The sequence below is a fragment of the Salvelinus sp. IW2-2015 genome, linkage group LG16 (genome assembly GCF_002910315.2).
Source record: "Salvelinus sp. IW2-2015 linkage group LG16, ASM291031v2, whole genome shotgun sequence".
Classification (NCBI taxonomy): domain Eukaryota; kingdom Metazoa; phylum Chordata; class Actinopteri; order Salmoniformes; family Salmonidae; genus Salvelinus; species Salvelinus sp. IW2-2015.
Genome location: NC_036856.1, coordinates 4,704,479 through 4,718,871, shown reverse-complemented (window position 1 = coordinate 4,718,871; position 14,393 = coordinate 4,704,479). Strand labels below are relative to the sequence as shown.

The window sequence follows — 14,393 nt, the reverse complement described above, 5'->3', positions numbered from 1 at the left end:
CCTGCATCTCTACTTTTTATAGTTCAGGGCTCTACGCTGATGTCCATCTAACTAGAAATGTAGAAGCATACAAATCATTATTGGAGAACAATTGAAGTATTTGAGTGTTCTAATTTAAAAGAGATGACAAAGTTTATATAAGTTTTTTTGGAGTGATCCCTGCACAATGATTAGGTGAGCCAAATGTTCAGCCTTCGCTTTAAGGGATGGGCTGTTACCATGGTAATTTGGGCACGCACTATGTGATGGAAAATATTCTGACTGCGAACTCAAACTAACATTGAAAAACAACCTACTTTGACTACCCTCCCACTTTTCTGAATTCTTTGCTCTTGTTTTCCGTAAGATGTCGGTGGCGCGCGGGTTGTCAGTGATAGGACACACCTGAGACCAGGTGCCCCATATTTGAATAAAACGTAACTGGCCAAGAAACACAAGGATGAAGTTATACTTTAGTAGACTTTCTTGTCAATTCAACCAACTTATACCTTTAAAAAAAAAAAAAAAAACTGTCCCCAAATTCTCTGACCCACCACCGTGGCTGGTGAAATGGACATTCTTACGCGCCAATGAAGTCTAACGTTACCCACCTTAGGCGGGTGTTCATTTTAACCCTGTGTGTGCCCCATCCTAATCGCTGCCAGAGGAAACTAGCCTCCTCCCAGCTGAACACTAAGCTCGCTAGCTAATGTAAAATAAAACAAATGCATGGGCTGTCAATATAACTTATGCTGGGTGCGCACTACACAACTTTCAATCTTAACATCGCTGAGCCTCTCATATTAAACGACTTTCTTTCCTAAACCATGTGGCACAGACGGGTCCCACCACAAGATTCTTAATTTGGTCGTGAAGATTCTTGATACTATGCTGTTTCGTGAACATTGTCAGTGTAGCTAGAACGAGATGTGGCTCAAAAGCAAGCCTCAAACGTTTTCAGTCAGACATTCACGCTTGCCATACGGAGTTGCACCATCTAACCAACATTTTGACTTGATTAACATTGCTTGTGAACTTCAGAGCTGTAACGATTTGATACTTTAGTTAAACACAAGTACAAACACATAGCCTACTAGTAGTATCAGMGCATAAAATTAACTCCCTCCACATGCAGGTAGATTTATTTATTGGTGTGTAAGAAAGTATATTTCAGTTAGTTTTCTAAAAATGCTGCAGTAGCTGGCTCCATAGTGTATCTGTGGTTTTTGTTACATAGCTGCTAATGGCACAAAGAAATACAAATCCTACAACCCAACGGGCGCAGTAACGTTGCCTGGCAGGGTGAGCTGTGCACACTGAGTGAAGTACGGATTCATTTTTGGAGGCGTTGCGCACAGGCATAAAATGTGTATTTTACTCAAGTTTACAAAGTGAATCTTTGTCCTTCTGTTTCCCGGCTATTTACATTTGTATTGTTCACAAGCTTTCTTGTTTTAGAAACATTACAATGCTTGGTCATTCTTTTTAGTTTGGTGCAAAATATTTGGCCTGGTTAAAGATCTGCGTGGCTGGTAAAATATATAAATTCTATCTGCCACAGTGGCTGGTGGACCAAACCGTTTATTTAAGGCCCTGAGTTAGTCATCGCTCATGCTCAAGTCTACACATTCTGGGTGATGCGAAACAACGTAATTTCACGGGCTTCTTCTCTGGCGAGGTCTCATCACCAATAGTAATGGCGTCTTTATGTAGGCACTAACTCCACAGCTCGTTGGTCAATTCTTATGGGGAAATTAATGTTTTTGTTGTTTATCAGGTCTGTGTTAAACACCGGCTTAGGAGATCTTAAGTTTTGTACAATGAGATCATCAGCTAGTGTCACTTGTGAATTTTGAAGCATTTGTAATCAAAACAAGCACCAAGGCTTCATTAAGGTCATGTTAACMGACTAATATCTCATAGAACAAAACCTATACGATCTAAGCATGTGTTAACCTCAGACCTTATGTTCAGCATTTATCCCAAAACCTKATTTCCTCATTCATTTACCCCATAGGAATGGCTGAACGAACCAGGGGTAACTCATTTCTGTTTTTTAGGACTATAAGCTGGTGAGGTCTTGGCAATTGCTGATCACCATTCTCAAAACTTGTCTTTGCACTTCTCCCACTTATGAGCGTTGCAGATTTTGTGCCGGAAAAATCAAACGTTTGAGAATATTGGAATGGCTCAAAGACTGGATCGGTAGCCCTCAGATTGCGTCTGACTCGTTAACATTAAACAAGCGTCTGATTGCTTTGCCCCGAGTAGTAGGAAACAACACGGATTTTGTTTCCGATCTCAACTTGTCCTGGAAAGCTAAAATCGGAGCCCAAAATCGTGTAGTGTACGCCATACTTAGCTTATGTTTAAGTTTCGAGTCTGTAGTTATGTTTAGGCAGGGCAAGCCCGTTTGGTGATTTCAGGTATCATAAAAATCTATCACAGTATGTTTTGTAGACTCCTTCAGCAGTTATATTTTTTGAAGTCTTTTTTTTACTAGATTTAAGTACAGTACCATTTGGATATMTTCAATTTATATTCCTAAGTTAAATGATGCTGCTTCCTGTTGACAAGACATTTAGATAAATAGCCCAATGTCAAAACAGTTTGTCCAAATCAATATGTAGAAAGTTTGATATATTGAAAACATAAAATGTACTATCTACACATACAGTACATGTTTAAAAAAATAAATAATAATTGTGACTTTTATTTAACTAAGCAAGTCGGTTAAGAACATTTTCTTATTTACAATGACGGCCTRCCCCGGCCAAACCCTAACCCGGACGACGCTGGGCGAATTGTGCGCCGCATGGTCAATCCGACGTATGCATTGGCCGTGTAGAATTTATGGTGATACAGCCTCTGCAGAAGTCAGGGKATCCATACGACTTGTGTTTTGCACAGCAGCGCTGTTGTTAAAGTGAGTTTGTGTTTATACCCGACTTCCCGCCCCCACCTATCGTCAACCAATTATGTCAATGCGGAGCTATACGGAGCCCTCCGCATTCTTAAGAAATCTAAGAGGCGCACGGAGATGCGGTACGCAGCTCAATTTGGCCTCTGCATGCCTCTGGAGGCTCCACAATTGTCACACCCTCCATACAAAGCCATTTTTGGATCAAGCATAAATTGGCGGGTAATGTGTTGAAACAGTGTGCTTAAAACATTGTCAGGAAGTGAAGCCACATTGTTTGTTTGATACAATGATGGGGTTGCAGTAGCTGCATTTAAAAGGGGTAGGAGTGGCTTAGTAATACAGTTTTCCACACTGTATTAAAATCAGTATGGCATGTTTGTTGAATGTTGTTTTGCTTTGTCATTGGGCATTTAAATTACTTGGAAGCCTTTCTTTACTGATATTGATCCACTTGATCAATGGTATTAATCAATAGTTGGCACAGTAATACAGTACTCAAAGGAAAGAAGTGGAGAAACATTGAACGACACTGCTTTTTCAACTTGAGTGTGTTAGATGTCATGCTGCTGTTAACCCACAGTTTGGCTCTCTTCTGCACAGGGCAGCTGCAATGTGGATTCAAGTGCGCACCATGGATGGCAAGGAGACTCATCGGATTGACTCACTGTCCAAGCTCACCAAGGTGGATGAGCTGCGCCTCAAGATCTCAGAGCTCTTCAAAATTGAGCCAGAAAGACAGAGGCTCTTTTACCGGGGCAAGCAGGTGTGGCAGATGGCTACTTTTCTGTTGCAATTCAGTTACAAAAAAGAGTTGCTGGGGTCCTTACTAATCATGTCTCAATGTATATGTTTTGTTTCTGATCCCAGATGGAGGACAGCCACACCATCTTTGATTACAACGTGGGGCTGAATGATATAGTGCAGCTGCTTGTTAGACAGGCTACGCCCCCTGATGCTGTCCTCAAGAGCAAGGACAAAGAAGCTGAGCTGTCTGACTCTGACTCTGGCTGTGGCTCGGCACAGAGCGAGTCGGACAAGAGCTCGACCCACTCGGAGACAGAGGTGCAAGCAGCTGGCACCTCTGCCCAAACAGACACACCAGACCTGGTCGACCCGGGATTTGGCTTTTACAAGGTAAACATGGAGCATCTCTACAAGGATGAATATTTGCTGTATTGGTATCATTTGATGTAGTGAAAGGATGCTTTTAACTGGATAAATGTAAAATGGTAAATCTGCTTCAATATTGTGGAGCCTTCTTGAATTGSCGTTGCTTCTATTGTGTTCAGTCTTAATTTTAAATTGCAATACAGGTTTTAGATCTGTGACAGTAGCATTGCATGGTTCACTTTACAATATCAACTTATTTTTTTCTTCTCCAGATTAACGAGTTTGTTGACGCCAGAGACTTGAACATGGGCGCCTGGTTTGAGGCCCAGATTGTGAACATTACAAAGACCACAAAGACACCTGGAGAGGAAGAGGGCTCTGACTCTAAACTCGGCGAAGAGGAAGTTATTCACTACCATGTCAAATATGAAGAGTGAGAACTCCCTCATGTYTTCCATATTTTAAAGATCTGATTGGAGACATTATGCCTCATTGGTGACATTTAACAGTTTTACCCTCAATGAACATGTATAGAAAAATGATTGATTATGTCTGTTTGGAAGGTGTTGCTGTCTATCGATGAGCTGGACCAATGGGAACATTGCTTTTTGGCGCCAGTGTGTCAATACCACAGGGTACCACTTGGTTTCCGTATCTGCGTCGGAGCGCTTAATTTGTTCCATTTCCTCCTACTCTTGACTTTTTATGTATTGCTTTTTTGAATGCAGTCCCACMCCATCGGTCTTTCCTGATAAAAGTATATGTAATTCCATAACACTGCAATTGGCAAATAAAACATTTGTGCTTGATKATTTGCACATTGCTCTGCCACATTGGTTTGCTTGCAAGTGTAAGAACCGGAGGAACATTGAAATGAACGTTGACTCGTATTGCATATGTTTCCAGCAGTCAAGGCCCTCAGAATTCAAACACTTATTTGACCCGTTTCTGTTCTCTCCCGATATGTCAATCATCTTACAAAAGCCGCATTATGTAGGAAGCACCTGCTGTGTGTCTGAACTGAATACTGACACTGCCTATGTCTGTGTGGTCTCTCTAGCTACCCAGAGAATGGAGTGGTGCCTCTGCAGTCCAAGGATGTACGCCCACGCGCCCGCACAGTCTACCAGTGGCACCAGCTGGAGGCGGGKATGGTGGTCATGGTAAACTTCAACCCAGACGAACCCAAAGAGCGCGGCTACTGGTACGACGCCCAGATCCAGAAGAAGAGGGAGACACGCACTGTGCACGAGATCTATGCCAAAATACTGCTTGGGTAATATAATTGGTCTTGTTAGTCTCCGCTGTAAACCCCCTCCCCCTTAAAGGGTCATACCATGATGGTAATAGCATTTAAATGAGTTCAGTGACTCATCTGCTTGAATGGTGTGTTCTAATGATTTGTTGAAATTCATTGATCACTTGTTATACAGTATTGATACATCTACACAGTATGGTATGTACTTTAGTATTATGTGAATGTCAAAGTTTTGCCATTTAGTTGTTTTGCATATTAGGACCATGAAGGGTATACRTAGAGTTCATGTTTATTTCAGGGTTGCCGGTGACTCCCTGAATGACTGTCGCATCATGTTCTTGACTGAGATCTACAAAATCGAGGAGCCTGGAGCCTTGGCTGYATCCGGAGCGGGATCTGATAGCCCATTGAAAAGTAAGTTSGAGCTGTTTGCAGGGCTTTAAATAAAATGTAATTGGTAGCTATTTAAAGTTAGGAGCACAACYATTTAGGAGTAGCAGATTTAAAATAGTCTTAAAACGCTGGTAATCTGGGTARAATTTTTGTACGGTTTGGGCTAGAAACGAGCTGTTTCCTCTGTCGTAATGGTACTCGTCTCATATGCATATACTGCATTCTATACTATTCTACTATCTTAGTCTATGCCACTCTGACATTGCTTGTCCATATATTTATATATTCTTAATTCCTTTACTTAGATTTTTGTGTTGGGTATATATTGTGTAATTTGTTAGATATTACTTGTTAGATATTGCTGTACTGTCGGAACTAGAAGCACAAGCATTTCGCTACACCTGCAATAACATCTGCTAAACGTGTATGTGACCAATTAAATTTGATTTGAACCAAGACCGTCACGAATCTGCACTCACTTTTTATTCTAGGGCACTCAAACAGCGGTACAGTGAAGCATGTGCGCATTTTTCTTAGGCGCATGTTTCTTAGGCACACTGGTGCTTAGGTTTAAAGAAGACAAAGGTTAAGAAAACAGAATTCTTATATCCTATAACTCTTTGCAACGATGGGGTAGTTAGCAACGCCGCTGGTCCCAGATTTGTGACGACGTTGTCTTAGAAAATATACAGATTAACTAGACCGGTGCTTCCAAATTTAAATTCCAGGTCGCCACAGCAAAATATTTAAGCGCATATGCGACCAAAATGGTTGCAATTTAGAGCCCTGGTCGTTTGACTGCGTTTAATTTTTTTGCAGGAAATTAACTCCTACACACTAGGCTAGTTATTGGATAAGGCTCATCAGCCCAGCATATTAGCAATCTCTAAAGTTAGTTCAAAGACAATATGTCACAATTTTAGTGTCAAATATTGTATGTGAATAATTGACTTGCACACAATACACCGGTACAGACAATGATGCGCCATAGTTTTTATTTCATCACATAGTCCACATCTCCAGTCTGTTACTCGTGTAGAGTCAGTGAGTGCATTTCTCGGATTGATTTTCATGAAGGATGAGTGCATGTAAAGCACATGCAAAATTGTGAACATTTCCAAGACTCTGCAAGTAGGCTATAGTTTAACAGTGGTGTCAGATGTTAGAAAACGACAAGACGCTATTGTTACCATAGAAACTCTGGGATTAATGTAGACTATGTTCATGATGCATAAGATGAATTTTAGTTGCCCTGGCTGCACACCAACCTCTTAGACTTAGCGGTTTACAAAGTACGTAKCATATTTTGTATGCTTAATTGGATATTCTAATACACTGGTGCAGTTCTTACAGTAGTGGTTACAGTACCCATTTTAACATTAAGTAAAAAGGTTGACGTTCTCTTTGATCCTGCTCTCTCCAGGGTCAAACGGACCCGAGTGCAAACACTGCAAAGATGACCCCAAGAAGAACTGCCGCTGGTGCAACTGCCATGTATGTGGCGTGAAGCAGGACCCGGACAAGCAGCTGCTGTGTGACGAGTGTGACATGGCATTCCACATCTACTGCCTGAACCCTCGACTGACCAGCCTCCCCGATGACGACGACTGGTCAGTATAGACCCATTTCCCTGCCGCGTCTTGAAAAGTTGCGCACAGGTTCCGGTTTCAGAAAAAGCAGTGGATAAGATCACATGCAACTTCAAAAGCAGCTTGTGCAAGTTAACACGTAATCAGATGGTTATCGTCTACGTCGCAATGTCATCAGATAATTTGATTATCTAGCGAGCCGGCAAGATAAAAATCACAAATGGAGCTAGATTAAAAAAAAAAAAAGCTATAGCCACAAAGCTATAGTCATCAGTCTTAGGTGTTTTCATGGTCGTCACTCACTCACTGTTAAAAGAACAATCCATTCAACAAATCTTTTGGTATTTTTTTCTTTCTTCCACTGTTGATACAGTCCCAAAATGTTTGCATGTCAGCGATCAAGTTTTCAAGATGTAGAACTTTCAAAATGCTAATTCTCATAGCCAGCGTGATGTCTTTTGCATCATATGATGCAAAAATCCCCATACTGGCTGTATTTCTGCCTGCTTGGACGGAAATGGCTCAAATGAAAACATGAAATGACCCTGGGAATCGACAGAACATTTCTGAGAGAATCACAAAACATTCAAAATAGATCATACAGAACTTTCATAATACTTAAGGTGTCACAGTATCTTAAACTTGATTGCTGACGTGCAAAACATTTTTAGGAGCATATCAACAGTGGACTAATGAAACCAAAACCTGAAGCGTTTGAGTGGAATCTTTAAGTTTGTCAAGCTCCCGACCTTAGCATAAGCGATCCTGCTACAGAGCTTTTTGGTACCGTTCTTGACGTCTGTAAACACAAAAATTGGTCTATACTACAGTACAGTCTGGGCTGGTATTCTGTCCGTCTCGCTGTTGCCAYCTTCTAGTGCTGCTTATGTGATGGTCATAGTCATGCCGATGTGTCAGATGGCACTTCAACTGTTTCTAATTGGAGTTTGAGGAGAGAAAGTGGTGGTTTCTTCAGGCTGCTTTGTTTTGGTCATTTTGAGTCGAGCGTTATCAGCTTTCTATCGTGAGCACAAGTTAATGGTGTACAAGCACAAGTTCATCGGTGTCTGGCTAGACTGTAAACTCTCTCCTTTCAGACTCATATCAAACATCTCCAATCCAAAATCAAATCTAGAATCGGTTTTCTATTTCGCAACAAAGCCTCGTTCACTCACGCCACCAAACTTACCCTAGTAAAACTGACTATCCTACCGATCCTTGACTTCGGCGACGTCATCTACAAAATAGCTTCCAATACTGTACTKAGACTGCATCCAATTTGCTATCAGTGCCATCCGTTTTGTTACCAAAGCGCCTTATACCACCCACCACTGCGACCTGTATGCTCTAGTTGGCTGGCCCTCGCTACATATTCGTTGCCAGACCCACTGGCTCCAGGTCATCTACAAGTCTATGCTAGGTTAAGCTCCGCATTCTCAGCTCACTGGTCACGATAACAACACCCACCCGTAGCACACGCTGCAGCAGGTATATCTCACTGGTCATCCCCAAAGCCAACACCTCCTTTGGCCGCCTTTCCTTCCAGTTRTCTGCTGCCAGTGACTGGAACGAATTGCAAAAATCGCTGAAGCTGGAGACTTACATTTCCCTCACTAACTTTAAACATCAGCTWTCTGAGCAGCTAACCGATCGCTGCAGCTGTACATAGTCCATCTGTAAATAGCCCACCCAATCTACCTACCTCATCCCCATATTGTTTTTATTTACTTTGCTGCTTTTTTGCACACCAGTATCACTACTCACACACCATCTGCTCATCTATCACTCCAGTGTTAATCTGTTAAATTGTAATTACTTTGCTACTATGGCCTATTTATTGCCTTACCACCTCATGCCATTTGCACACACTGTATATAGACTTTCTTTTTTATCCTATTGTGTTATTGACTGTACGCTTGTTTATTCCATGTAACTGTGTTTCTGTCACACTGCTTTGCTATATCTTAGCAAGGTCACAGTTGTAAATGAGAACTTGTTCTCAACTAGCTTACCTGGTGAAATAAAATAAAACTGTCCAAATGACTTTTTGTCAGAACACCCACGGATGCTTGTGTAGCTCTCCCTGGTCTCCATATCTGTGCTACAGTGAAGTGTGGTCTGTTACCTCTGCATTGGTGGAGCTGTCTTCTCTCCTACATGTATTCAGCGGACCAGCACAACTTTCCCGTGCCACTATTAACTCTGCACGTGTGTGATGKAGTGGTTTTGTACTGCATCACACATTTTGGATGTTCTGTTGCCTGCTTGTTCTGATCTGTATTTATTTCAATACCTCTAGGTATTGTCCCGAYTGCCGCAACGATGCTAGTGAGGTGGTGCTAGCAGGAGAGAAACTCAAGGACAGCAAGAAGAAATCCAAGATGGCTTCCGCCAGCTCAACCAGCCAGAGGGACTGGGGAAAGGTAAGGGCATTTAGAAATGGTGCTGTGGGCGTACCTCTTAGGGGAGAAAGTACATTGTCTGAATAACTGTACTTACTTTCTAAATAGTAGGCATTTTGAGTATGTGGGAAAAATAACGTTTTATGGTATGTGAAATCTTCTAAAATGTAGTACGCTTTAAATGCAAGGGGGTCATACACATTCCGGCTTTTAAATCTAGTTGAATTCATTGCACACTCTTGAGGAAGTGAATCCTTGTTTGAGACCCATGTGTGTCTGACAACAGGTGAGGGGACACGCTGTGCTAAACTGAAAGAATTGCGGGAATCAACGCAATTGAGCATTAATGATGCATTCTCAATAGGATGAGCTTAGTATGCTGATATTTGTTGCGTACTCCATTTGTTTTTACTAAACGGTGTTCTAAATAATTTTGTACAATTAGTATACAGTTTAAGTAGGCAAGCTAGATTTCAGACACGGCCACTGTCACACTTCTAAACTTGACATAGATTTGTTGTTAGTTGAGTACATTCTTGTGTTTTCTACAGGGCATGGCTTGTGTTGGCCGCAGCAAGCAGTGCACTATTGTCCCTTCCAACCACTACGGCCCTGTCCCTGGCGTCCCGGTCGGAAGTATTTGGAAGTTCAGGGTCCAGGTGAGTTGCTGCCTTTTTGCAGTAGGCTGAAAAGGAATGCGGTAACGGCAGTCTTTTTTGATAATGTACCCCAAAAAATGAGAACATAATTTGACACATTATTTTTCAATGACTAGGTCCTGGTAGGTTGTCCGCTGACATTTTCACTCCGTTTTTGTTTTGGCAGGTGAGTGAGTCTGGTTGCCACAGGCCACATGTTGCTGGGATCCACGGGAGGAGCAACGATGGAGCTTACTCCCTAGTGCTGGCTGGGGGCTATGAAGACGACCAGGTATTTAGACTATCTTCCATATTGCACATCACAGGAGGCTGCCGAGGAGAGGAAGGCTCATAATAATGGCGTGAATGGTATTAAACACATGGAAACATATGTTTGTTCGACACCATTCAATTTATTCCGTTCCAGCCATTACTATGAACCCGTCCTTTCCAATTAAGGTGCCACCGGCGCCTGTGGTGCACATGCACATCTATTACAAGCCCCCCCTCCCCACGCCCAACATTGTAGCTGCAGGGTTGGAACACCGTAAGCATGAAAYGTCACTGCACTAACGCTGGTTTTCAATTGGTCCCAGGATGACGGCAACGAGTTCACCTACACCGGCTCTGGAGGGCGAGATCTGTCTGGAAACAAGAGGACAGCCGAACAGTCGTGTGATCAGAAGCTCACCAATATGAACAGGTTAGTGAGCAAAACTAYTCAGATCTCTTTGCACAGAGAACACCCACGGATGCTTGTGTAGCTCTCCCTGGTCTCCATATCTGTGCTACAGTGAAGTGTGGTCTGTTACCTCTGCATTGGGGGAGCTGTCTTTTCTCCTACATGTATTCAGCYGACCAGCACAACTCTTTCCCAAGCCACTAACTTTGTGTATGGGTGATGCAGTAGTTTTGTATGAGGGGGAAATTGGTGATATGCAGATGACCGGGCTTATTGGCTTTGCATGGCTATGCCTCTTGAGCACTGTTTTGTGACTGTTTTTAACAATCATTACTTGTTCTTACAATTCACCTTTTTTATTGATTTGCTAGAACGCAATGATTCAAATAGTACACGTCTTATGTTTAAACTGTGAGTGTTTATTTGATGATTCACTGCAGTCTACAATTTGGTTCATTCAAATGACACTCAATCTTAATTTGCCTGTGACCCAGGGCTCTGGCTCTGAACTGCAACGCATCGTTGAACGAGAAGGATGGGGCCACAGCAAAAGACTGGAAGGCAGGCAAGCCGGTCAGGGTGGTGCGCAGCTCAAAGGGCCGCAAACACAGCAAGTTCAGCCCGGAAGATGGCAACAGATACGACGGAATCTACAAGGTGGGAATTATGTTTTTTTTTTTTATGTTTCATGTGAAATTAAGTTCCATTAGGCTTGGGCAGTATACCGGGGTATTTGGAGAAAACCACAGGATGGTTTGGCCGRCAACTAATTATTTGAAGTTAATATATTTAAATATTTGTAGCTACTTTAAGTTAATACCTTGTGCAATACGTAGAGATGAAGCAMGTTCGTACTTAATTTCACCTGTCACATTACTTTACAGTATGAAGCTTACCGTAGTTCCCAAGAACAGTTGAGCCAGTAAAATGTTTGTAAATAGCACGGAGGGACCTGGTCCATAGCGTTCTATAGCCATCGGCGAGTCTCTGTTGAATTCAATTCACTATTAAATGTTTGACGTCAGATATCTTATTACTTTCTGTCAGAAGTCAAAGAGCTCTGGATTTCTTCCCTGTGCTTCCTGCTAGTGTTTTTATTTCTTTTTTCAGAACAACATAACTTTATTAATTTGCACAATTTCTTCATTCACTTTCACTTGTAAATGTCRGCGCTCACTGACAATTACATTTGGTAGCTACTAGCTTTGCTTTTATAACTGAGCTGGGTTTGCCTGTCTTTGAAATTAATTTGTTCGTTTTTGCTCGTTAGCATTTAGCTAACAGCGGCTGTGATTTCACTATTAGTTAGTAATTTTGTTAGCATTCCGGTACAGAGTCAATGTGCTGGGGCACCGGTTAGTCGAGGTAATTGAGGTAATATGTACATGTAGGTAGAGTTATTAAAGTGACTGCATAGATAATAACAGAGTAACAGAAGCGTAAAAGGGGGTGGCAATGCAAATAGTCTGGGTAGCCATTTGATTAGATGTTCAGGAGTCTTATGGCTTGGGGGTAGAAGCTGTTTAGAAGCCTCTTGAACCTAGACTTGGCACTCCGGTATCGCTTGCCGTGCGATAGAGAGAACAGTCTATAACTAGGGTAGTCGGAGTCTTTGACAATTTTTAGGGCCTTACTCTGACACCGCCTGGTATAGAGGTCCTGGATGGCAGGAACCTTGGCCCCAGTACTGTACTGGGAAGTACACACCCTGTCTCTTATACACATCTAGATGTGTATAAGAGACAGCCTATAGGCTGTCTCGTCGTTGTCAGTGATCAGGCTGTTGTCATCGGCAAACTTAACAATGGTGTTGGAGTCATGCCTGGCTGTGCAGTCATGAGTGAACGGGGAGTACAGGAGGGGACTGAGCATGCACCCCTGAGGGGCCCTTGTGTTTAGGATCAGCTTTGCGGATGTGTTACCTACTCTTACCATCTGGGGGGCGGCCCGTCAGGAAGTCCAGTATCCAGTTGCAGAGGGAGGTGTTTAGTCCCAGGGTTCTTAGCTTATTGATGAGCTTCGAGGGCACTATGGTGTTGAACGCTGAGCTGTAGTCAATGAACAGCATTCTCACATAGGTGTTTGTTTTGTCCAGGTGGGAAAGGGTAGTGTGGAGTGCAATAGAGATTGCATCATCTCTGGATCTGTTGGGGTGGTATGCAAATTGGAGTGGGTCTAGGATTTCTGGGATAATGGTGTTGATGTGAGCCATGACCAGCCTGTCACAGCACGTCATTGCTACAGACGTGAGGGCTGCTGGTTGGTAGTCATTTAGGCAGGTTACCTTAGTATTCTTCGGCACAGGGACTGTGTTTGTCTGCTTGAAACGTTGGTATTACAGACTCAAGACGGGGAGAGGTTAAAAATGTGTCACCATAATTTTCAATCAAATGATAATAACAATCAATCAATAGCTTTGACCAATTCCTGAGGTTTGTAAGACCATGGGTTTAATAATAATTAGTCAGACTCAGCTTATGCAAAAGGCTAGTACAGTTTATTCAGAGAACATTCTAAATCCATTATACAAAGGCATCCATTTTATAGCTGCGCACATACTTCCACACAAAGAGTAGGTATCCTACGCACATACTTCCACACAAACAGTAGGTGAGTTTTATCTCTATAGTTCTCACCACTGTGTATCACTGCCCAGCCGACAGTTCCATTCCCCCGAGATTAGGGAAACCTTGAGAAGTACTCCCTGTCCTCATAAGTTTTCTCAGAGTTCCTGCCAGGTCGGTTCAAACAGTTTAATTGTTCTTCAGTATTTTCTTAGGCACACACACATTTCTCTCTCCCAGTCCAACCTAATTGGACTTATGTTTAATACTTTAATTATTCCTTATACATGCTACATAAACTATACTCCCTAATGGTTATGTTTCAGGGTAGAATTATTTCATCATTCTTTAAACATATCAATTATTTTCTCAAAATGTCAGTGAAGACACTTGCCAGGTTGTCAATGGATGTTCGGAGTACATGTCCTGGTAATCAGTTGACCTGTTTAAAGCTCTTACTAACAACGGCTGCGGGCAGCGTGATCACACAGTCGTCCGGAACAGCTGTTGCTCTCATGCATGTTTCAGTGTTACTTGCCTCGACACGAGCATAAGTACATTAGCTCGTCTGGTTGGCTCGTGTTGCTGGGCAGCTCTAGGCTGTGCTTCCCTTTGTAGTCTGTAATAGTTTTCAAGCCCCGCCACATCCYATGAGCATCGGAGCCAGTGAAGTATGATACAATCTTAGTCCTGTATTGACGCGTTGCCTGTTTGATGGTTCGTCGGAGGGCATAGCGGGATTTTTTTTATCAGCATCCGGGTTAGCGACAGCTCTACCCTTTTAGCTCAGTGCGGATGTTGCCTGTTATCCATGGCTTCTGGTTGGTGTATGTACGTACAGTCACTGTGTGGATG

The 14,393-nt window shown here is 42.5% G+C and overlaps 1 protein-coding gene and 1 non-coding gene across 3 annotated transcripts in view; both read left to right on the top strand.

Moving 5' to 3' along the window:
• Positions 1-14,393, top strand: part of LOC111975632 (E3 ubiquitin-protein ligase UHRF1) — a 45,177-nt gene that overhangs the window by 24,774 nt on the left and 6,010 nt on the right. For both annotated transcript variants that reach the window (XM_070447462.1, XM_024004081.2), the window contains exons 2-12: positions 3,503-3,665; positions 3,770-4,036; positions 4,285-4,445; positions 5,073-5,288; positions 5,569-5,684; positions 7,087-7,273; positions 9,552-9,675; positions 10,206-10,313; positions 10,480-10,584; positions 10,889-10,995; positions 11,469-11,631. In XM_070447462.1, coding sequence (XP_070303563.1) covers positions 3,513-3,665; positions 3,770-4,036; positions 4,285-4,445; positions 5,073-5,288; positions 5,569-5,684; positions 7,087-7,273; positions 9,552-9,675; positions 10,206-10,313; positions 10,480-10,584; positions 10,889-10,995; positions 11,469-11,631 — 1,707 coding nt within the window. In that variant the 5' untranslated portion in view covers positions 3,503-3,512. The remainder of the gene's footprint in view (positions 1-3,502; positions 3,666-3,769; positions 4,037-4,284; positions 4,446-5,072; positions 5,289-5,568; positions 5,685-7,086; positions 7,274-9,551; positions 9,676-10,205; positions 10,314-10,479; positions 10,585-10,888; positions 10,996-11,468; positions 11,632-14,393) is intronic.
• Positions 11,024-11,161, top strand: LOC111976187 (small nucleolar RNA SNORA22). The gene has a single exon (XR_002878902.1). It is a non-coding gene; the product is annotated as a small nucleolar RNA SNORA22 (small nucleolar RNA).